Below are 24,150 nucleotides of genomic sequence, written 5' to 3'. Positions count from 1 at the left end.
ACGGGGCTATAATTTTTCGATACGCAGATATACTGAATGCGCACGCGTTATTAGATGCGGCGACCGTGAAAATTCCGCATTTTTCGTCGTGGACGCGCGCACAGACAATTGTGAAATCCACTCAAACATTTCTCATAACGAAAGAAAAATCTCTACGCTAGTCGCGTCGACCCAAGGACTGTATAGATCTTGGATTGAAGTCATACGTGACAGACATCTTTGATTCTTTATGGCATAAACCGATTATGTAGCATCATCTATTGACAATTCTTGAAACTGTTAACGATTCTCTGTCACTCAGAAATTATATTACATATATCATTTGTTGGTAAGTTCTTATTTGTTGTATGTTGAGTCGATAATACTGGGAATGATGGTAAAATAATAAAGGGCCTCTAAAGCCTCTGTTCTATATTTTGTGTTACCGTGATATTATCCAAATTGTAATAGAATCCGTCTATATTTAATAACTAATATTTTTCAATTACATTTTAGATTTCCAGCAGTTATTTAAACATTACATTGATTACAACATATGTACAAGAGATAATATATTTGATGATGTAATCTTCTACCTATCATGACTGAATTAAGATAGAGTGTAATTATTATTTAAATCTGAAAGTGTGTATTCTATTTATAATATTAAAATTTTACTTCAATCAAACTATTTTCTTTTCGAATGAAAAAGTTAGTGACATTAACATAAGTGTAACTAATTACTGAGTGACATCGGGTATCAAACTGTATAGTTCAATCTTGACATCTAATTATCGTGAAGTGAACTATATAATATATGTAGAAAAGATAGTAGAACCACGGTTCATGCGACCGTGAGTGGAACGTTGTGGTTCTCCTATTACATTATTGGGTAATCAGAAATTTTCTTGTCATCTTTTATTTCAAATTAAAGTTTATTATATCTTTTTCTTTATTTTATCGGTGATTGTGCTTCATTTTTTCAGGCTTATATCGTCTTTGATTGGAAGCTTAGATAACGTAGATAATGGATCATCAAATATTTAAAATATACAACCAGAAAGATTTTAACAGAATTACAAAGGGTATTAAAGTTGCACAATGTATGCAATCGCGATCGTCATCTGGTAATTAAGCTTAGGATATATATCTATTTTTATTTAAATGTTATTTGATACAAATTTATGTTTGTATGTGAATACTTACTATTAAAATTTTTACTTATATTTTTTAAAGCTAAGGATATCTATTAATCACTTTAACTATTTTGTGTATTCACTGTTTAATTACGTCATTCGAGTTGACTGTTTCGAGTTGGATGTTTCAGAATTTTCAAATATATAGAAACCATATGTTTCTAAGGTTAAAGCATTTTCTTTCTACGAATTCGAAAATTACAAATGATTAAGAACGATATTATTGATAATATAATAGACGAATTTATGAAGTGAAGTTAAAAGCACTATTATATTAGTTTCAGGAAGTGAGAGAATGATAAGTCAACTTGATGATTTAGTTGTATCTGATTCCTTAAGTTGTTCATTTTGTAATACTATATTTGAAGATAAAGCACAACAAAGACTGCATTATAAGTTAGATTGGCACCGGTATAATTTAAAACAGCGTTTGAATGGATTAAGACCTATTAATGAAGATAAATTTAATCTTTTAGCTGATGAAGGTATTACCAAAGAACTTAGCTTTTTTGTATACTTAACGTATACTATGAAAAACATATCGTTGTTAACATTGTAGGCAATGTTTCGAGTTTATCTGGAAGTGATGTAGAATCTGAAAATGAAGATGAGACATATGCTTCAGAAACAGGATTTGGTCATTGTGAAAATAAAATCTCCATTAAAAATAAGAAAATTGAAAAAAAAGGAAAAAATACAGAGTCAGTTTCTGATAGTTCTGATACAGAATATTGTGATGACATTATCAAAGAGAAAAAAGTTGAGGCTTTATTAGTCACTGCAAATCGTCATTCAAAAGTTTTTTTTGAGAATGATGATGGAAATATATTTAGTATATATAGATGCTTACTTCACAACAAGAAGGTCTGTTCATTTATAATAGTAGACATGTTTGTCTATGATATTATTCTGTAATTTGATCTACTTTGTTAGAGTCACTTGGCGTGTCTATACTTGCCAGATCAGGAGAGATGCAATTACATTTTAGGAAATTCCAGAGGTAGACAATGAGATGATTGCTCAGGCACTGGACAGTGGGAGACAAACAACATGGACTGTCATCATGATTGGTGGAGGACATTTTGCTGCAGCTGTGTTTCAAGGTATTAGTTTTAATGTATAAAGAAATATTTTATATATTGGAATTATAAGGAAATATCTATCTGCTTTAGATGGAGAACCTATTGTGCACAAAACATTTCATTCTTATACAGTACGCGCAAAACAGGGCTTTGCTCAAAGTTCACGTACAACAGCTAATCATCCAAAGAGTGCTGGAGCTAGTTTACGTCGTTATAATGAAGCATCTCTCCTTCAGGTATATAGTTAGTAAATTTAGATAGGGACTATTTTCATCATATTCACTAATTATTTATTTTCAGCATGTGCAAGATATACTTGAATCATGGTCATCTCATATCAGTAATTCCTCTCTAATTTTATATAGAGCAGTTGGTCCATATAATCGTACTGTATTATTTGGAGGAAAAAATCCACCTTTAGATAAGAATGACTTAAGATTAAGGCCACTACCTTTTCCTACTCGTAGAGCAACATTTAGTGAAGTTAAAAGAGTGTATGACATTTTAAGTTCCATGGAAATTTATGGTATGATTTTGATATTGTGTTTCAAATATTAAAATATATTCATATTTATCTTACTAATGGTGTATGTTACAGGCTCTGCATCTGATTTTACAGATTCTTTTCCTATTTCACCACGTCAACCTCTTAGAAAAAAAGTTTCAAAAGCTGATGTATCTAGCGAAATTCTGGAGAAAATAGAGAATGTAGAGTATGATTCTAATGCTACCAATAACGCACGTAATCCACAAGATAGCGATAAGAATAAAATTCCCGCTCAAGCATCTCCCGAAAGACAACATAAGAATTCTCGATCTCATATAGATAGAGCAAAACCAAGAAAAAGTCCATGTCGCCCTTTACCCGGTACGAAAATTAAAATATTTTGAATATGAGATACAATTAAATAATTAATTGAATTTTCATTTGATCTCGTATTGCAGATATCATTGCTAGGTTAGCACAATCGTCTTCGGAATCAGAATTGGATCAAACAGGAACTTCTAATATTCCAATGGATGTTTCATTAATTGAACAAGAATTGGAAGTAGAATTTAATGAAAATTTACTCGCCTTTCAAGATACTGTGCCAAGATACATGAAGAATAAAAAAGCTCGTCGTCAGAAGAAAAAGACGAAAAAAGATGGTGAATACATGTATATATATTATGTTCTTTTAATGATCATATCTTTTTACATATATAAAAATACTTGCATTTTCAGAATGCGTACTGAACGAAACTTTAACCAACGCTAAAGTTAAATTATGGTCTGCATGTAAATTAGGTGATGGTGAATTATTATCATCTGTAATTAATGATCTCGTAATTCAAGTAAAAAAGTTTGTGGAGTTGGAAGAACAAAATCAAGAGGACGTAACTGTAGATTTTAATTCAATTGTAAACAAAGATGATGTGAAGAAATTGGTAAATGATGCTAATGAAGATGGTAATACGATGTTACATGTAGCAGCTTTGGGTGGACACTTGAAATTAGTGTGGTATATTAGTAGTTAGAAATTAGTATGCTGATGTAACTATTGTTTTGTTTTACAAAATTTTTATCAAGTTTACCTGTTTTAGGCAATTACTAGAAATTGGATCAGATCCTTGCAATAAAAATAAGAAGCTACAAACACCATATGCTGCGGCAAATGATAAGGAAACCAGAAATACTTTTAGAAGATTTATGGGCGCTTATCCTGACAAGTTCAATTATAGCAAAGTATTTACTATATATTTCTCTATCTTTCATTTATTAAGATGTCATTATTACGTATAAAATTATATGTGTTTGTTATAAAGTCTCAAATACCTGGCCCACTTACTGATGAAATAGAACAAGAGGAATTAGAAAAAAAGAGACAACAAAGAAAAATAAAACGGGAGAAAGATAAATTGAAGAGAAAAGAATTTGAACTTAAAAAACAAGAAGAAGATACAAAGCAAAGATATCTTAGTCTTAGTGACAGAGAAAAGGTACATATTTTAAAGATTAATTGTACAACCATTTAGTACTAATAAATTAAATCGTTAAACGTTTCTATCACAGAGAGCTTTAGCTGCAGAGCAACGTATTTTAAACCAAGGCTGCACCATGATTTCAAGATGCTTTCAATGCGGTGTGAATATGGCAGGTCAAGTGCCTTTTGAGTATAATTCCAATCGTTTCTGTTCTATGCCGTGCCTAAAGGAACATCGTCTTCACAACAAAGTTGTTATCTGATGGCGCTTTTTTGCATTTGAAACCGTAATTTATGTACTTTTTCATGATCTAGCCTTATTTTTTTTATCAAGTACAGGTTATAAAAATGACGTATTTCTTATAAAGGACTAGATTTAAATGTATGTATACTTTTTTCAATAATGAAAAAAGAATTGAATAATCACAATATGATGATCAAAATTTAGGAACTCTGTGTTCAAAATAATATGGATATGTAAATTTAGAGTATTTTATGTTCTGCAATACACGTGATGCATATTTATTGTGTTGTTCAGATAAAATTTCTTGCATGTATGTTTCAAGTTTTGGGAAGAGACTATAAAATGCCACTTGATGTACGTACAAGAATTTTTATAATAATATATGGATTTTAGCAAGAATGTGATGAAATATTTTATAATTCATGAATTTCATTCATCTTCCTTTTTGAAAATATGAGATATGCCGAACTCATATTTGTTAAAAATTAAATACATTTTATATACTTTTTACTTTGGTTACATCTTTGGTATAACATTTTTAATTATATACTAAATGACATACATAAAGAACTAACATTTTATGTTTACGATAAACAGTAACTAACTTTCACATTCATGACCGCAATATTACATTCATTCAGAGTTTACGATATTATAACATTACATCGATTACGTTTTACCATTATAATATCATAACATTGCAGTACATATCAATATATAATGTAACGTTCATGCGAAGAACGAGCCATTTGGATTATTTTTATAAGATTGAAATTTAATAGGAATTTGAGATGGCATTCACACGTGAATCTCATTGCTGACTAGTATAGAAAAAAAAGAAAATATAAATTTTCCAACACTCATACTGTAAAATCGTGGGAATTTAATATCGGTGGTATATTGACGAGAAAATGTACATTTCATACAGTTTATGTATTTGACGTGCTAACAGTAGCTAGAATATGTTTTCATTGACTTTTCATTCACAGCAGTAAGCGTTAAAAACTTTTATATTTTAGACACGAATTATGAATAACGAAAATAAAATAGAAACCGGTGTTTGGAATTCCTTTAAAATTTGTTAGCTATGCATTTTGTAGTAAGCATGACTGAATATAATTCAAGTATTTACAAGTTATCTTAATTTTATTCGGATAGAAACAACACTCTTTGATTCGAATAAAAATAATACATAGAGATCCAAAAGTTGTCTTCATAAATATAAATCTTTTTCCAGTTGATTTCTATCGGTCACAATTATTAGTTCATGATGTAAATAACAATATGAGAAAATATTTGAGATCGGCATGTCAGTTTTCGTTATTTCGTTCTCAAAGTGTGCTTTAGGCTAATCAAACTGTTACCTATTAAAATGGTCTTTGATTGGTAACTACTGAAAATATTAATTTTCATAAAATTGATACCGTTTGAATGGTTTAAGTACAGAATATGAAATTTTTGTTAATCTCTCACTACATCAATTTATAAATGTCATAGATTAGTTGGATAAAATTTTCTTGTTTTATCTATTCTATCGTTATGATTAGTATCGTTAGTTCAATTTAAATGGACGTGGAATCATCGGAATCCGTATCGTCGCATTCATCGCCATACAGTCCGTGAATATTTCCATCGATCCAGTTGTTATCTACCTTTACCTCATACCTGTTCTCTTGAATTTTATTCGATGGGAGAATTCTTACGTACGTGTTCTTCATGTTCTTCAATTCGGACTGTATGCCGGTGTTCTTCAGCATCGGACTCCTTTCACCGCTACTCACCGACTTCGAACGAACTTTATCTGTAATTTTCTCGCCTTCCACCGATTCCAAAGAGCTTTTCCTTCGACTATTTCTTCTGTTAGACTTTTCTTTGTTGCTCGTCGTCTTTCTTCCTACTTTTGGACTTTCGCTTTCTAAATACTTTTTAATCCACTTCGGGGTCTCGCTCGAGTAAGACGATTTCTTCACGTACTTTGGATTGGCTATAATCATTGGTACGTCTGTTTCTATCACCGTAGTGATTACCTGTTCGTTTTCATCAAAATTACTTTCTAAATATTTCTTCTTCGGTATCGCGGACATGCTTATCTTTCCAAGTATCGAGGAATTGTCATCTGTTTCGTATGTGTACGAGTAATGTTTCTGAATATGTTTAGGTTCATCAACAATATCGATAAGAGTTTCCGAATTCGAAATTTCGTTCTTCCGATTTTCTTCTTTCTCATCCTTCCGAAATCTTTCCAGAGCCTCCTCGAATAAATGTTTCGGTGACTTTCTGCCAAAGTCGAGAGGTTTGATCGGAGAAATTATACTCTGCCTCAGATTGCCTGTAATACTGTGTCTTTGCCTTGTTGGCGGATCAAGCAATCGACGCAGACTCGAATTCCTTATTTCGGGCACCGACATCCTTTCCCTATTAGGAATCGGTGAGACTGATCTGTGAAGTTTGCTTGTCCTAAGCGTTGTCTGACTCTTCTGTTGTGTTGTAGCTGGCGGTGTCGAAGCAATTGCAGTCGTTATTTTATTTAGTTCGGCTGATAATAATTGTCTTTCGCTTGGTGGTAGGATCGGAGTTGTGCTTGCCACAAGTACACTCCCAAGGCCTTCTCTAGCGGGACTTTTGAGTTTACCTCCAGGAATTCCTACTTGTTCGTCGATCTTAGGTTGCTGGTGTTCACTGATAGGTGAACTAGCTATCGGTAATAGTCTGGACCGAGTCACATCCTGATTACGTGTCAGTTGACTGTCCAAACTAAATCTTTGCTTCGGCGTACCTGCTATTAACCTAAGATCGTTTTGTGTCTCGAGTTCCGGTATTGAGAATCTATCTCGATTAAATTTCGTCACAGCCGACTCCTTGAAGTTCCTATATTTAGCACCAATGTCCAACTGCGACAGACGATCTCTCTGGCTAGCGTGTATGGCAGGAGAAAATCTTTTATGCTTGGTAGGCGGTGGAGAGGGAGAATGGAAAACCATCGTGGGTAAATTGAGATCTTTCCCTGTACTTAGGCAAGGTTGAGATAATCTCTGTTGACCACGACCAGGATGGTAATCACCGATAACTAAAGTGGATTGAGAAAGGCGATCTCGTTTCCCTGGTACATCCTGACGTAAGATAAACCTTGTTACATCTGGTTGAGACAATCTCGAGGTACCTTGATCCATCGTTAAGCTTCCTCTCGAGCTTCCTCCGCCGAACGGCGCGCTTCGTGCTGATAATCTCTCTTCTTCATTAATACTATTATCCCCGGAAGCTGCTTTAAGACTTGTGTAAGACAATCTAGAGCTACGATTCATCCCAACAAAATTGATACCGCTGAAGCTCAAGTTCAACGTAGGTTGAGACATTCTTATACGGCGGTCGGCCGAACCTCCGGATCTTTTGTCGTGAGATATCAGGAGAGTGGGTAGATTCGGCTGAGAATAACGACTTCGTTGACTCGCAGGAGAATAACTCGGTGGACAAGGTGTCGTTGATTGAGTTCCTTCGTATGTCACGGAGTCCTGAGACTCGATACTGGACTGCGATTGAGGTGGTGGCTTCACGGGAGTAATATGAAGATTCGGATGAGACAGTCGGTTCTTACGACCTTGAGTGGGCTTCTTTAAGTGGTCGATAAGGTTGGGTTGCGAAAGACGGATGTAAGGAGTAGGTGGTCGGTTCAGGTACCAGAGGTCCCGTCGGGAATACGGTTCGCATCAAAGGGTACCCTCTTCGCGTAAACGGCGTATGAAAACTGGTCGCACATCTTCGAAGAACGAAGGCAGATCTAATTCCGCTGCCCGCGCAATTCCGCCGTCTTTGCATTCCAGCCAGTACGTATCCATTAATCCCTTCCCCTACGAAATTAATTTCATTCAAGAGCGTTGTCCGATTATAAATTTTACATAAAATATCTACCTTGACATCTACCAAACCACGATGCGCGATTTTGAAACCTCCTACCGCATCCAAAGCTTTCTTCATTTCTAGGCTAATATGTATTCGTAGCGCTTCATATAAAACAAATGAAAATTAAAATTAAGTTGTAGAAAAATATGTGTTTAGTACCAAAAAAAAAAAATAAGGAACTTGATGAGATACCTTCTCCAGTTGATTCCATGCGACTGGCTGTATTCACAGTATCCCCGAAGAGACAATAACGGGGCATTTTGCTTCCCACGATTCCAGCAACTACGGGTCCTGTATGAGCACCGCTTCGTATTTGAAGACGTTCACCGGGCCGCTTTGGTACTTGAAATACCGATGAAGCTGCTAGAAGATCGAGGGCCATTGTCGCTATTTCAGTTACGTGTTTGTCCCCTTTAAAATTTCGTGCCATAAATTTTTTTATTATATTATAATAAGTAAAATTTAAACAACAAAATTGTGTAGGAAAGGATTTCACCATTTCTAACAGGCAAGCCAGAGGCGACCATATATGAATCGCCAATAGTTTCAACTTTGTACACGTCGTAACATTCGATACGCGCATCGAATAACTTGTAGATCGAATTTAGAAAAGTGACAACCTGGGAAAGCGTAATAATTTAAAGTACAGATAAATCGAGGATAATTTTATACATGGTAGGAAAGAATTTTACCTCTAAGGGAGTATTCTCCGCAGCAATTTCTGTGAACCCAACAATATCGCTGAAGTATACGGTTACTGCTTCGTAATATTCCGCTGGAACCTGCGGAACAAAGGAAACGTTTGTATATCAACAACGTAATATTTTTCAAACGCAATTGTTAATTACCTGTTGAGTTTGCTTCAATTGCTGTGCGACGCTAGGAGGCAACATTTGAAAAAGCAACGTGTCACTCTTCCCTTTTTCCTGCTTCAGTTCCCGAGCCTTTTGCGCTAAATTGGCTGCGTACATCTAAAATATTCCAACGAAACATCTAATTACCAACGCATACGGAATCGGTTTATCACCCATTAGAATCGTTAATGGCGGTGAGAATTAAAAAAAATGAGATCAAGCGGTGATGAAAGTCTTTAATTTCATTATCTTGCTATATTGCGAAGTAAAAGAATTATACTGTTGTATCGGTATTCGATTGAAAGGAACAGAAGTACACATCACTTAATTGGAATTGTCGATGCTGCAGCCAATAAAATACTTCTTTCGCTTGGAAGATTGAATATTTCCAAACGTTACAAGCAGATAAATAAATTGAAGTTTAAACCTAATTACATTACAATTATGAAAGGAATCAATTATATAAATATTATATCAAGTAAATATGTGTATTTACTTACTTGTATCGTTGCAACCGCATTACGTACTAGCATTATAATAATAGGAGAAACGACCAACACTAGCGCGAGTATAGCTATCCCAGCAACTTCTTTGTTACTCGCATCTTGTAAAGTTGAATTCACATAATCCCTATTCAATTACAATTACACTATTCAAGTTATCATATAAAAACTATATTTTTCCATCACTCTTATAAAGATTTACCGGATCATGTGACGTAATTCTCGTTGAAGTTTACGCAGCTCATCCACATAAGTAGCCATTGAATCGAAATAAGCGATAGCGTCATCAACACTCGGTTTCCTCTTCTGGTTCTGGAGGATTTCATCTCGTCTGTAATGTATGTTTTCCAAACAAACCTTTCTCCCTTATTTCATGCATTTTATACGCCGACGCTCCAACTTTTCACTCATTCATTCTATTATAGAAGTTACGCTTATATTTTGAAAGTCTTTTCTAGCTGTTCAACAAGTCGAAAGTTTGCCTAGACTTAAAAAGCCTCTTCCCCTCTCTCTCTCTTTTTTTTTTTGCTCTTTTAAATAGTTTTCTTAATATGGTCGTTGCATACCTAGATTTAATTTTTCCATAGTCTGACATGGAGTTGGTGAGTTCTGCGTAAAAATGTTTAAGAGAAGGCACGTATGTGAGAGATCCAGAGAGGAGATCACGTCCAAGAATATCGTGGCGAACGTAGCTGACGTAATTGTCCCCCACAAGGGTTCCACGTCCAAAGTAATTGATTCCGTACACGGAAGAAATACCCAAGCTCTCAATACTCTTCAGCAAATTTTTAAAAGCAATTAGATACCTGAAATGCCGAGATATGTCCAATTGCACGAATCCAAATATTTTTTACGTAATTCTTGAATTGTCAACATATATACATATATAAAAAGGAAAAAAGACAAATTTTACTATGTTACAAACTTTAAAATTGATTTTTATTTTCGAAAAGCTTCGAGAAACTCGATGCACTTTATAACTCTCTATCCCACTTTTATAAACTTTCTTTCTGTTAACTGAAAAATTGATTTACTTAACTGAATCCTGAAGTTATCTACCCTCCCCTTATACTTTCTGTCTCATGTTGCTAAAGAAATGTAATAATATTGATATTTTACGAGAAACGTGTATGTAACGTACACGTGCTTGGTGTGTTTTACGATAATGTCAACGATAAAATTTTTTCTTTACCTCCAAACTCCACTATTATCCGTCTCTTTGATCTGATTAGTCAAATGGTCTAACATCGCCGCGTTCACGCTCGTATACCACGCCATCACTTCGGTAATGCTGCTCTCTTCTGAACTTATCTTCTGCCTGAGAAATGAACAAAACTTTGTACTCGGACTCGGCTAACTCACACTATCCATAGGCTAGAAATTGAATGATGGTGTATCCATTGTTTCTTATAGATGCTTTAGGGATGAAACCTAAGAAATAGGGGTTGTATCGATTTTCCGAATTCTTTTATTGCTGGACCATAGAATTCCCTACTTTTCTCTCAATTCGTTACGCGTAGTAGAATGTACGACTATCACGAGTAACGAATGGGAACGGAACTCTAAACAGAGATTCTTGTTAAGGAGAGATACGTGGCAGAGAAAAGTTGAATCGAGTCAACAGATAGTGGAAGTATTCGTTGTATCGAAGTGGGCTTTTAGTCAGAGACATGATAGTCATAGAACGGCAAAGAGAAAGCAGAGGAGAAGTGGAAAGAGGGAGGTGGGCAGAGGGGTCTAAAAATATTGTCTACTGCTCCAAATGGGCGGTCACGCGCTCATGTGTGACAACCTCATCCATTGCTCATAAAGGTAGTTCGACAGAGAAGGCCGAGGAACGAAAGAGGAAAAATGACGTACGATTTCTTTGAGCGAATTTATTACAGCTCCGTACTTGTGTGTTATTCTCATTTGACATTTTAATGAGACGCGAACATCCACTATTCGGGATACAAATCTTAAACTTCCTCAAACATTAGTATTCTAAATCGAGTGAGTATTTAGACTGCCTGTTATAGGTATGGTGACGCAAATCAAGATTTTGAGAATTTAGATTTAGCCATCTGTTTCAACTCCTAAAAGTATCATTATCCTTTAGGTAATGTGAGGTACTAAATAAAGTACAATTTGTTTGAGTTTTCCAATAAATGAAACAAGTAAGGGTTCTAATATGTATGATTAGCAAGAATTTTTCAATTGACACACTTTCCTTAATTAATGCCCAACAGCATTTAGCAATCACTGCAAATTACGCGGCTAAGTGTTGTTTCAGAAGTTGTCGATAGTTCAATTACATATTACAGCCTCCGTTGCACGGAGTACGAGTTGCAGTACGAAACAAATGTCATTAGATCGTTAATTGGTCGAGATGAGACTAGTCATGACGATAGAAGCTAGTTAGTACATTGAAAATAATCACTTAAATAGCTATCCTAATTAATTCGGTTGACAACTGATGGATCGACAGGCCAAAGATTAATAGAACATCGAGAATCGAACTGTGTTATTTCGTCTTCGATGAAATCGAGTTAACACGGATCCTTTTCCTCCTCGTCATCTTTGTCAGCCACATAATATCTTCGCTGGCAAAAGAAAAGGATTGTTAGCGGCTTGTTACCGGTGCTCCCGCTGACAGAAATGCGTTCTATTATCTGACATATGTTCGTGTAATAGCCAACGCGAAAACCACAAACCCTCGAGTCGATCAATGGAGAATTTCCTATACAAGAATGCCTAGAATCCGATTTCTAGATGCCTAGAAACCGTTTTGGTACTGCAAGAAATCAAAATCCTTCATATTCTTCGATTAGCTTGTTCCTTAATCGAAACTCTCTTTTAGGTTCTAGAAAATTTTTTATACAAAATGTCGGAAAGTGCATTTTTTTAAAATATTCGATAAGAATTTGTAACAGAAATTGTTTGTGCAATGAAGCTAGATGGAAAATGAAATAAATAAGGGTTGATATAATATATGTCGGTTATTAACGAGCTTCGAAAATTGTTACATGAGAACAATGTACATCTGCGGTCACGTAGAATGGGAAATTTCCACTACATTAACACGTCGTCCTACATAATTTATATGGGAAATATGACGCCCTTAATTAGTATCGTTCGTGGGATAGATTAGTAATGTGTTATTACTAAGGTTCTAAATCTAATCCTTTCCTTAATCTCTTCTCGATATTTTGTAAGAAGATACCGTAGATCAATCTTTATTCAAATTTCACGAGTTTTCATGCCTTTGTATAACAAATCAATTTTGGGAACTACGGATGGAGATTATTCATAACGGATACTTTGACTCTTGGGCTTTTATCGATTTATCGGGTACCCAGTAACGGAGCCTCCCGTCGTTTTCAGTTCGACAGAATGAAAAACATGTCTTCTGTAAATATTCTTGTATTCGCATATTAATGCCACTTCATCGTGTTTCCGTTGGGATGGAATGAGATGTAATCTTATTTTTGTATCTTGGCAACCTTAACATAGATATCGATGACACGATAGTTCGAAGAAAACGAAAGTTAATAAATTTTCGATAATGGAATGCTTATTTGCTTTTTTCGTCGAGATGTAGCGATCGCTCGTCTTAGACTCGGTCTTGGAAAAACTGGATCCTGGTTACGTATTTTTATAATCGATCGATATACCAAGACAAATGCGACACGACGGTGCTATTATAAAAGCATACACCGTTTTACCATACGTTCCACACCATGCGGATTATCTTTGCCGCACCTTTTGGCTCTCCCCTTCTAATTAGATGATCGAGTAATATCTACTATTGTAATATCACATGCTATATTTGTAGGTGTAGAATAATTTTAATACCCTAATATTCTATGCGACACGAACAGGAGAAATATGATCGATTGGTGAAATTTCGTATCGCTTGATGTATCAGCATTTTTTTTTCCTTTATGTATATACACGCGATATTAAGGTTAAAATATCGTCATTTTTATCACATCACGTTTGATGTATCATGTCTAAATTATTAATATTATTAAAATTTCTTCAATTCTATTTTTGCTAATGAGTACTAATTATTATTGCATATATCGTAGATTATAATAGAAATGAAAATTTACGAGCGTTAAAAGCAAAATACTGGATTGATCGGATATCGAAAAAGGAAGTTCTTATATTATCGAACTGCAAGGAAAGGTAAGCGGAAGAGGAAAATTGTCCACTTCGAGGTTGAATGGAAATTCAACAAGTGTCGGAACGGAGACCGGAGGGAATAGAGGATTGCGCCGTAACTTTCCATATAATCATATGTTGCTAAGACAAGGGCTAACATCAGAAATGCACGAGTATACTCCCATTAGATCCTTTTTATCTTGCTATCAGCTTTAAAATAATCTTCCCCTTTGACACATCGCCAATGACTAAATCAGATCCTCCGCTTTAAATTTCCAACAGCTTAATTTAGCAGTGGTTGCCAAAAGAGATGTTGAAGCCAAGGATGAAGAAAATCGTTATTGTTTAATCGATTACGTCAAGGAAGTTATGGTAATTCAGGTAAAAGCCATTAGACACATAACGGATCTTCTGACGTCATTAGTGATGCACGCGGATTCTGTCTGGAGTAAAGAGGGCCGGTGTCGAGTATTTGCTAATCGATTCCTTACCTGAAATCCTCGAGGCGTGCTTGGAAGGCCTCTTTGCTGACCACGTCATAGGTTTGCGTCTTGCTCTCATCCCTCGGTACCGAGACCAGGGGCCACGTAGTCATGTTATGAAGAGCCTGATCGGTTATGGCGAACCTCTGCGTCAAGTTCGACCTTCAACAGACGCAAGAGACCATGGCGTATTAGTACTGCGTCGATAAATTGGCGGAGAGGCTGTGGTTATTTATTTGTTTTAGTTCGCGTTGCCATTCACAAAGCCGAGACGTTCCTGAAGGATTATTGAATTATTTTTACCAGGGAAATTTCGTTAATATTTTACAGAGTTTCCCTCAGTTCTATCAAAGAATCGAAGCGGAAGGGTCAGGTCAATATGTCACGTTTCACCGATCATGCGACTCTAATCGCTGAAACCTTGAATTTACGAATACCAATAAGTACGAATCGAAAGCAAATTAAGATTTAGAAAATCGTTTAGATTAATCTCATGTGATTTCTGTACTCGTTATAATTCCCCTGGCGTGAATCTTTATTTCGATTGGAAACTATTTAGGTCGAAGACTGTTTTCGCATTCTGTGGAGCGACTGTTTTCTCGAAATGCTAAGAAAAGTGTACCGCGTCTGTGGTGCCTTGATTAGAGGATATCCTGCTTGCTCATCTGTTTTCATTGGCCTGTACGTTAAAGGGTTCCTCCTCTTTGGACAAATAGCTTTTGTCACTAAGTCACGTATACCGAAAGATCAAGCGATCTTAAAGGCTTCTGGCGAACAGTAAAACGATTGTACAGCATCGTGTACGAATCTAATGCATTTCGTATGATACTTTGCAACACAAATTCAAATCGTATATCTTTGATATTGATTCAAGAGAAAGCTTAACAACAGGTTGCATGATAATACCTTAGAGTGCTGCCATTAGTGTAAATAAAGAATGCAACCTCAGATCTTTCGAGCTGCATCCGCGTGACAACCTTCCCTAAGTCTGTGGCGATTGTTACCTGTAAAAAGTTAAGAACCATAATCAATCAACGTTTGACAAGAAAAGAATAAAAAATAAACAAATTATTAGAGGAAGTTGCAAACACGTGACAATATCGAGGACCAAATATCCTCTTAAAAATGATTACATAGTGTATTACTGTACCTATATCGTTGAAAAATGCATGAAGACCAAAGCCTTGTCAGTCATTAGACAGTGTTGCCGTCGAGCTCGTGAAACTTCCGGAAGGAGATGAAACTACTCGTAAGGGAAGGACAAAGTGGACAGAATAGGGCGAGTGAATACCTCTTAGGTACACATTGTCTGGTCACTCGAACTTCTAAGTATCTAAATGGCCTTCTGTTATACTTGCGACGCTTCTACGTTTCATACAGCATTTCAACAATTATAGATCGGCTGTAGTGATAAAGCGTCGCAAAAAATGATGGTGAAATACCGCCTCTTTTTCGCATTTCAGGATACGAAGAAGTGACATTATAAAACGAATGGACGTTGGAATTTCTCGATTAATGCATAATAATGAATAGTCGATGAGTCTCTAAAATTAATTTAATCTTTATCGTTTTCAGTGCCGTCTAACAATTTTCAATAATATACAGAGTGTTGTTGACACATTCGTTCATCGAGAATGGGGGAAATTCGAACGAAATAATGTCAGGTTTGCACGTCTGGTATACTAACGTTTTATAGCCAGTACGTCAGGATTAATCTCGACAACAGACGTTCTCCGACTGTATTGACTGAATACTGAATCTCCATCGCGATAATCTCTATCGTGGATTAAAAGTTGCGAAATTATTAAAAATTCCGAAAGCTTCTCTCTACTATAATACGCACTTCTAAAAGTGAAATTGAGATCGTTATACAAAAAAATGATCTCTCCGTAAACAAATTTAATCATTCCGTGGTATCATAAACAATTTAATTTTTATCAATAAAGTATAAGAAAAGGGCGATGACTTTAAAAGGCAAATGAAATTCGTTCTCTTCGGTTCTCCTATAGATTTTAATTATGGAGGGCGTGGCAGAGCAGCAACGCGAACGGGTATAAAACTCTCGACACGCTTAGCAGGACGACAGCAAACACCGGGAACGATGAAGATAGGGACGAGGACAAGCAAGGAGGAGAATGCGTCCATTCTTTTCTGCCTTTCCTCATGCCACGCCACCGTGCTCGTCAAACAAGTAACTCGAGATCGAACGGTGCACTCGAGACTACACCCCGTTTCGATAAATTTCGATCGGATCTATCACTCTCTTTCTTCGTCAATTCTTCCAGTACTACGCTACAATAATGACCATCCAAGAACCAGGCGAGGCTGCTTCATTCTAGTATGGAAATTTTTTCGACAACAGCTAAGGGTGGAATTGACATGTTCACTGCGTACGGCGTGGATCTTAATCGGCATGTATCTAGATTATATATAGCATCGACTGGCACGTGAAATAAAAATCACGAAACTATGAAAAAATATTTTATGGCGATCTACATCAAATACATATTTAAAGTCTCACGATACAAAGACGGGTATTGTATGAAAATTATTTGTTAGCATATAATATTGTAGGAAATGAAAATTGTACCTTTACTTAACCATTATCGATTACTTATGTAGTGATCGGCTTCTCTGTTGACAAGATTTTTGATTTCATGGAAGACAAAATTCGAAACTCGAAAAAGGGGAGGGAAGTACAAATAATTTTTCGGGTTTGTTTCGAAAAGATTGCACGTGATATGTTTTTACAGTTGTGACGAAATAAAAGAGTAAAAGAGTTGTTGACTCCTCCATTAACTGGAATTCCATTTTCGTGGATCGATCGTTTACTGGTAACAATACGGTTCTGTATGAAGAACCATTGTGAAGAACTCGATGCACCATGAAACAATACCTATGTACCTTTGTTGATGACCAATGTATTGTGTTATGATAGAATGGGTTATTGCTAGTTATTTACATCACAATAGAAAATATCATTGTTGATGGTATGTAATCGATAGATCGATATTGACGTCTAACGAATCGGAACGAAAAAGTATCTTTTCCTGAAGAACACTGTCACCGATTGTACCATAAAAAAACTTATTAACGCATTTTAATTCCCCCTGAGAAGGCGATCATGCCTCTGGATATGCTCTCTCGCCGATCAGTATATTGAGAGAGAAACACGAGCTTCGACGCGCAATATTCGTTACTGTGCACCGTTTTAATTTACCAACAACGTGCCAATCGAAAGCATCGCTTTAAAAACAGATTGATTAGAAACTCAAGTATCGATTACGAGCATTGGTAATCAACCAATGTAACGCATGGCGTGATTATTGAACTCGCTATCGAACAAATATTAACGTCAAAAATTGAATATTGCCACGTTTCATGTTCGTAGAACTGGCAATGAGTCTCGTTAAAATTTAGCGTAGCCGGCATTAAGGAAAACGAATATATATTAAAGAAGATACTGAGCCGGAAAATGAAGAATCGGGGTCAACTATAAAAGGGTTTATACCGATTTCATAATCGTCCTCTGCAATAAGAGGACTCTTATCCGTTTAGGAGGAGCGCAACACGGCATGGTGGATAGAATACCAGGGAATAGCGATAAAAATTTCCTAAATTACATCATATTTTTCGTGTAAACAGAACAGTTGTATATCCGATATTTTTCAGTGTAGATAACCCCACACCAAAAAATATTTCCGACCATTTTTGATAAACGCATGGAATCCTTGGAATCACGATAAATAACAGTTGACAGTCATCCCCAGTCGTACAACATGCAGTACCACGCAATTTATGTGTCCAATTTAACAAGTGTGTGTAATCGATTTTTGAGAAGTTACTCCGCTATAAAGGTATTAAAAATCATTGTAAATTATAGGCAAAGGGTTTGCAAACAGATACGTTATCATGACTTATATGCCTTTTTTGTTGGAACAATTGAAGAAATGGATGTAGAATGCATCTACCACGCTTGAAAGAATGAGTACGTAGGTGTGGTGCATATTTATTCACTCCTTTGTTACTGTTGGATAGCTCGTTGATCGATTATTACCCATTAATCGTACGTAATACTACGCCAGTATGTATATTCCGAGAAAAAATAAGTGTTAAGAAATGCTACTTTCCGATCCATAAATTTACGTGATCTTAAATCTCGGATGAATTTAGAAAAACTTAAGGTGAATTGAAAAAACAATTACGAAAGTTTAGAAAACTAATCCACGGTGCGAATAAAATATTTGGTTTAAGAAACATCTAGCCCCTAGATTACCTGCGTTTCAATGTCAGAGACCTCCTGCCGATAGATCAGAATGTCATTCAGGGTGTTAGCTGTCTGAACGATCAAGGCTAGGATCGGTATGAATGGTAGCGCCAGCATTTGTAGCAGTTGAATTCGTCGTCCACGGCGATGAGCCGGATTCGTGGCACGTGCCCAGCAGGACTTCTTTCGGTTCGTCTTCGTCGTCGAGACATCGTCCGACGAGAGACTCCTCACCGAGCTTACTTCCGCCACGCACGAGCCATTACGCGGTGACATGCTGAAATAATTTCACCGTTTCCCTGAATTCCTAGCCGAAAGCGAATCATTTACTTTGATCGTGGTCACAACAATACAGTAACTACGACAGACAGCATAGTGCGTTTCATTAGAACAATACTAATGAAAAATATCAATTAAAAATACCGTGATGCCTTCCCATGTCACGCACGATATTCGATTTTTCGTCTAAAGGAGCATCGTTGATGGTATAACGCCTTGGTTAATGGCAGGTGCAGAACATGCATATACGCATTGAAACGTTTTTGAACACGAAACGATGGTTGTGTAAGTGAGCGTGCGTGTACGCGCTGCAAGCGGGGCAAGTATTGTAATTAAACTATGCAAGCTATTTTACACTTAACTACATTAAAAGAAGACTATTTACGCTCAACTACACGACACACAAGAGCTAACCTGTGAGAGTAGATTACGAGTAGTTCTACACCAGCGTGCGCGTGCAACGTTATACACTACTCTTGCGCTCGTGTATAATTCGATACGAGGCCACGAATTTAATGGCTGACAAAATGTCACTATGTCCGCTGAGCTTTTGACTGTCGAGCTATCACATATCGATGTTTTATCCTGTACGAATTTATATGAATTTATTTTTCCAAATTATTTCCTTGCCTATGCATAAAAATATACATGTCGTTCGTGTCGTGTCCTTTTAACGCTCGATTACGATATATGCATCTTTTGATGACTTTTCAATGCCACAAGCTACCTTTGTTTCCTCCTAATTCGCTAGGGAAACTAAATAATCGAGCAAACGAATAATGAACGGGGATGGCCTCGAGAAGAAAGGAAGCCTTTGACATCGGCGTGCACGAGCGACTCCTTTGATACACGTGTTTTTCCTCTGTACATCATGAAAGAAAATCAAGCATCTAAGGAAAGGATCGAACGAACGGTTGAATAGTAGACTGATTGTCACAAGTATACCGTCAGACACAAATTAGTAAGTCTACTCCCACCTTTTTGATCTCCAACCAAATGCTTGCAATCGCGGCGATCTGTTTTTATCTTCTTCGCTGCGAAACTCAGGCGACGAACGATAGTTCAGTATGAAAACACGGGATGCGCATTAAAGCTTCTCTTCCCCTCCGGTTTGCTTTTCCAGTTCGATGCATCTTTCGATTCAATTAATTCGCAGGATCGGGAAACAACGTTTAACCATCGAAGAACGCGCGATAGAACAGCAACAGAGAAACATTGCTTACAGCTGACTTCCGTAAACCGCAGCCTGAACAAAATGATCGTCGCTGACGCGCATTGCCTGTTGTTCTCTGAATACAAGGTAATAGTCTCACAACAGCCAAGCAAGTTTAAGACCATAAGACCCTTTTCTTTCTCTAAACTTTGCACACAATGAAACTAACTGCCGTGAAATCAAATCTTTAAGGGTGGAAGGCTTCCACAATACTGTTATTACACTCTCCGCTGTTTCTTTAATTTCTGGAAATAACGATAAGGATGATTCGAGTCAAATGGACCATGGAAAAGGTCACAGCCTTGTCTCTTTCGTAAAAATTTCTTCTAACAGAAAACTCATTGGTGTAAAAATTTATAGACGAGCTATTATCCAGCATCTTAAGCAATACTTCATAATACATATTCCTGCAAATGACTGCAAGTGAATTGAGTATTAATTCGAACAAATACGAAAGTATCACGCGAAGCACTTATTGACACAGGACAGCAACGAGGCTCAAGAGACTAGGAGGAAGACAAATTCACCTGTACATGTATTAGATATATGTTTAATGGAGAACAAAAACTTCGATGCCAGGAATAGGTACTGTGCCTCAAAGAAAATATGTCAAACTGTACGTTGAACAGAGAAAAACGATCGCATAAAGCGAGGGAAGAATGTGGGAAGCAATCTTGTAAACTGCTCTCGTCGTAGATTGCTTCTACTATAAATTTTGCATAGTAACCTGTAACATAGTTTGGAATCTTTCATGAATTCGGACGAATTCCAATATAAAGACTCCCATGCATTGTGCAAAGCAGAATCGAAGTGGAGGAAACTCGATCCACGCATGAATTATTATTATCAGACACGATGGTCGATCAACGTCCTCATCGAGGAAGAAACTGGAAGAATAAAAGGGATCCGTAACAAAGAAAGCTCATAGCCTCCTACAGGTTTCCTTCGAGAATGTAGACATGTTGCAGATACGTGTAACGAGGCTTTCCCTTCCAACCCCTAGTTGTTGTTGTCGCTTGGACGATCGGAATAACGCCATGCTAGTCGAGAGAGCAAGCTGCAATTAATGAACCGCAGGGAGGCATGGTGCAAGCCTGTCCCATACTTGTCGTAGGAGGCAACCCACCATTAGATTATGCACCGTTACTGTAGTGGTTTATTGCCATGTTACTACACACGATGCAAAGGGAATCCACGTCGACTCGAAGAACCACATCACGGTATCTACTTGGAACCGCACCTTTATAATTGCGTATGTCGTGTTACGCTATAAGCGAAACCTCGTGAAACGATTTACGCCCTACTAAAACTTCAAAACATATGAATGACTCTAAATGGATCCATGATTTACGTGAAATTTGTCGAGTGACGGAGATTAAAAGGCCAGAATTGATGTACAACTTGGAATAAGGATTTGCTAGATTTTATGGGAACCTGTAAAAAAAAGTAGGATTATCGGTAAATGGCTGGGATGAAATATCGTTATTCGATATACCGGTTATGAAGTAACTAACTTATCGAAAATCGTATAATCGCAAAACCACGTAATCGGTTACTTCTGAGGCTTTCCACGTACTGGTTTATGAGGTCTATCGCTAAACCGCATAATCACCACGAAACCATAAATCCATCAACAAAGAAGGTAGACGAGTATGATTCTTCCATCGCTGAAAGGAAGTTTAAAGAGTAGATGAATGCATTGAGCTAGGCGACGCAGCTTTATTCCGTGTAAAGAGAGAATTCCCCTCTGCGGAAGGGGAGAGCCGAAATTAACAAGTGGAATTTTCTTAAAGTGCGTATGCTTGGATATTAAGTACGTGGAGTACTAAACTTTTAGATAGGTGAAAAGTAAATTCGTTTAACAAGCATGGACGACGACGCGTATAAAAATAAAACGAAGGAAATTACGGGAGTGAAAAGTTTGGACAAGAAATCGTCAAGGGGAAGCCTGCTGTTCTAGATTTAGCCAGAGAATATTTGCTTATTCCTCGGCTGCATAAGCTTGGTAACTGTTGAAAAGTCACGAATCGACCGACGACCCCTGAAACCATGATCAAAAGCTCGAAGCAGGAAGCATCAGCACGGCAGCGATTTCTGAAAAGCTAGAGGAGGTGAAAGCACGATAGTGGAAGATATCCACGGATGCATCGATGCAGCCAAAGTATCGTGTAGCTACTCAATCGCATGCAAACCGATATACTCACTCGTTTTGTATGGTGAGCATGACTGCAGGGGCCACGGTGTCCACCCTCACCTCGCGCGATCTCTCGCGATTCGATGGATCCGACTTCGGGCCTGAATGACTTAGGTACAACCAGGCGTATTATCTCATAGAGGAGGCTGCTCTCTCTGTCCATTCAGTCTCGATATAAAGGTACGCGGGGAAGGGGCTACTATCAAACCATCTCAATGGCAACGACTACAAATAATCTACGAGCTGCAATCTTACGTACATACGTTGCGCTCCGCTATCTTGTATGCACGACTAAATGCTATCGTTTTTTTTCATTTCGGATTCACAAGATTCTCCTCCATTTCTATCAATTCGATCGATCGTCGTCACATTACGCATTTCCACGGAATCCCGTGCCATTAATGGGGAAAATCATTGTTATCCTTTCTCCTTCCTCTCCTTCTTTTTTTCTTCTTTTCCTTTTCTTTTTTAATGAAAGAATTCTGATACTAAGGAAAACTCGGCAGACTTGCGGGAAAAATATATCAAGTAACTTTTTGCCTGTGATTTATGTCATATCGGAAGAAGTAAATAGAATTCGATATAATCAACTTAAATTTGATTTTGTTCTCGGAAGAAATTCAAATTCATCTGAAATTTGACTCGTAAGCGGAGTAACTAACAAGTGATCTTAGAATCTAGGAATACAAAATAATCGCCGTTTTCTGGCGGTTTTAGATTACAATTAAAAAAATATGCGAGAATTTTGCGAAACTCGAGAATTGTGAGAAAGAACAGATAGAAGGAAATAGGAACAATTATTTCACAGACATTAACGAGGTACAGTTTGATCCGCAGCATGCAAAATTTTAGAATTTGGCTAGAATATAACAACACTTAGATTAATTTCATGCTACAGTGATAAAGGAAAAGGAGAATGTGAACGGGGTAAATGATTACATTAATATCGAAAGATGATACATACGAAAAAAATTAAATAGACATTTGATTTTAAAAAGATCGCATGCCGGTTCCTATTCGTGAATAGATCCGTGGCAAAGAAACAAGAGTGTCCATCAGTACGAGCAACCACGAACAACCGGTTTACGTCAATAGAGAAAATTGCTCTTACGCGTGTTTAAACGAGGACCACGAGAGACACGTGGTTGAAGTCACGAGGACGTTCCTCTCTCGTGGTTAAAACTATCCTCGTCTCCTTCGCTCTTTCTTTCTGTATTTTGTTCGTTATTCGGTTACACCGATTATATCCAACAATTCTTTCTCTCCTTTGATCACAATCGATAATTTTCAGAACTATTCTGTTAATTCTCTAATCTTCCTTTTAAGAATTTAATAATATTTAAAGATCTTTTGATCGAAATATTTTGGTGCTTTTCTTTTTTTCTCACCCTCTCTTTTCTTTTCGATTGTTCTCTTACTTCGATCTTAATTCAAGGATTTTGAATATAAATATTCTCTATGATTTTTTCTTCTGTTCCTGATTTTTAAATATTTGGTGATTGTATTAAATTATAAGTAAACACGATGAAAAGTATTCGACGTGATTTGAGATTGAAAAGCCGATGTAAAAGCCGAAAGAACAAACAGGTGCTTCCGCATGGAATGCGCGACCGCATACTGACGATGTGATCCAGGAACGTTAGCTGATACACGATAGACTCCTTCGACGTCCAATGCGCATCCACGACAACCCTACCGAACACCAACGTGTTCCAACCCTCTTTTCCGACTTTTACATCGGATCCCTTCGACATAAGGCTAACACAAGTTAAATTATAAATTCTCTTGCAAATTCAATTTATCTGTAATGTAGTAGAAAATAAAAAAATATAGCACTCCTCTTTCCCAAA

At 36.8% G+C, this 24,150-nt stretch overlaps 3 protein-coding genes and 1 long non-coding RNA gene across 10 annotated transcripts; 2 read left to right on the top strand and 2 right to left on the bottom strand.

The window, feature by feature from the left end:
• The first annotated feature begins 186 nt into the window (after nucleotides 1–186).
• On the top strand, nucleotides 187–4,864 carry LOC100651247 (ankyrin repeat and zinc finger domain-containing protein 1). 2 transcript variants are annotated; one of them, XM_003395432.4, is made up of 14 exons: nucleotides 187–328; nucleotides 496–871; nucleotides 966–1,106; nucleotides 1,454–1,660; nucleotides 1,735–2,039; nucleotides 2,164–2,278; nucleotides 2,348–2,493; nucleotides 2,558–2,783; nucleotides 2,856–3,125; nucleotides 3,203–3,406; nucleotides 3,483–3,759; nucleotides 3,842–3,983; nucleotides 4,064–4,237; nucleotides 4,311–4,864. In XM_003395432.4, the coding sequence occupies exons 3-14, from the start codon at nucleotides 1,007–1,009 to the stop codon at nucleotides 4,482–4,484; spliced, it is 2,340 nt and encodes a 779-aa protein (XP_003395480.2). In that variant the 5' UTR covers nucleotides 187–328; nucleotides 496–871; nucleotides 966–1,006; the 3' UTR covers nucleotides 4,485–4,864. The 2 variants fall into 2 exon arrangements, with proteins under 2 accessions (XP_003395480.2, XP_048261864.1); XM_048405907.1 differs by lacking the exons at nucleotides 187–328; nucleotides 496–871; nucleotides 966–1,106 and adding an exon at nucleotides 1,206–1,341.
• A 75-nt stretch (nucleotides 4,865–4,939) lies between these two features.
• LOC110119307 lies at nucleotides 4,940–7,824 on the bottom strand. Its single transcript, XM_020863143.2, has one exon. The coding sequence runs from the start codon at nucleotides 7,816–7,818 to the stop codon at nucleotides 6,028–6,030; it is 1,791 nt and encodes a 596-aa protein (XP_020718802.1). The 5' UTR covers nucleotides 7,819–7,824; the 3' UTR covers nucleotides 4,940–6,027.
• Nucleotides 7,825–7,860: 36 nt separating this feature from the next.
• LOC100646059 (receptor-type guanylate cyclase gcy-14) lies at nucleotides 7,861–24,036 on the bottom strand. Of its 6 annotated transcripts, none has more exons than XM_020863142.2 (14): nucleotides 23,412–24,036; nucleotides 18,624–18,891; nucleotides 15,254–15,351; nucleotides 14,357–14,509; nucleotides 10,912–11,037; nucleotides 10,286–10,525; nucleotides 9,922–10,050; nucleotides 9,717–9,846; nucleotides 9,211–9,333; nucleotides 9,055–9,144; nucleotides 8,859–8,982; nucleotides 8,555–8,773; nucleotides 8,372–8,463; nucleotides 7,861–8,310 (listed from the first exon to the last, which is right to left on the bottom strand). In XM_020863142.2, exons 2-14 carry the CDS (start codon nucleotides 18,888–18,890, stop codon nucleotides 8,170–8,172), a joined length of 1,932 nt encoding a protein of 643 aa, XP_020718801.1. In that variant the 5' UTR covers nucleotide 18,891; nucleotides 23,412–24,036; the 3' UTR covers nucleotides 7,861–8,169. The 6 variants fall into 6 exon arrangements, with proteins under 6 accessions (XP_020718801.1, XP_048261866.1, XP_012163954.1 ...); XM_048405909.1 differs by lacking the exon at nucleotides 18,624–18,891 and adding an exon at nucleotides 22,311–22,525 and having other exon boundaries at nucleotides 23,412–24,034; XM_012308564.3 differs by lacking the exon at nucleotides 23,412–24,036 and adding an exon at nucleotides 22,311–22,449.
• On the top strand, nucleotides 19,364–20,551 carry LOC125385129. The gene is made up of 3 exons (XR_007224119.1): nucleotides 19,364–19,480; nucleotides 19,645–19,854; nucleotides 20,050–20,551. It is a non-coding gene; the product is annotated as an uncharacterized LOC125385129 (long non-coding RNA).
• Nucleotides 24,037–24,150: the final 114 nt, after the last annotated feature.

The sequence above is a fragment of the Bombus terrestris genome, chromosome 5 (assembly GCF_910591885.1).
Source record: "Bombus terrestris chromosome 5, iyBomTerr1.2, whole genome shotgun sequence".
Lineage (NCBI taxonomy): Eukaryota > Metazoa > Arthropoda > Insecta > Hymenoptera > Apidae > Bombus > Bombus terrestris.
Note: the sequence above shows the minus strand (reverse complement) of the source record. Positions and strands in the feature narration are given on the sequence as shown.

What these genes read in the sequence shown, in the direction of transcription:
- LOC100651247 (XM_003395432.4), top strand. Translation starts at nt 1,007, where the DNA reads ATGGATCATCAAATATTTAAAATATACAACCAGAAAGATTTTAACAGA. An exon ending in TGCTGCAGCTGTGTTTCAAG is followed by an intron (nt 2,279 to 2,347) that starts GTATTAGTTTTA and finishes TATCTGCTTTAG; the next exon opens with ATGGAGAACCTATTGTGCAC. An exon ending in GTCTTAGTGACAGAGAAAAG is followed by an intron (nt 4,238 to 4,310) that starts GTACATATTTTA and finishes TTTCTATCACAG; the next exon opens with AGAGCTTTAGCTGCAGAGCA.
- LOC110119307 (XM_020863143.2), bottom strand. Translation starts at nt 7,818, where the DNA reads ATGTCTCAACCTACGTTGAACTTGAGCTTCAGCGGTATCAATTTTGTT.
- LOC100646059 (XM_012308564.3), bottom strand. Translation starts at nt 22,330, where the DNA reads ATGCTCACCATACAAAACGA. An exon ending in GCACGCCTCGAGGATTTCAG is followed by an intron (nt 11,038 to 14,356) that starts GTAAGGAATCGA and finishes TTCATTTCTCAG; the next exon opens with GCAGAAGATAAGTTCAGAAG. An exon ending in CATGGAATCAACTGGAGAAG is followed by an intron (nt 8,464 to 8,554) that starts GTATCTCATCAA and finishes TTTTATATGAAG; the next exon opens with CGCTACGAATACATATTAGC.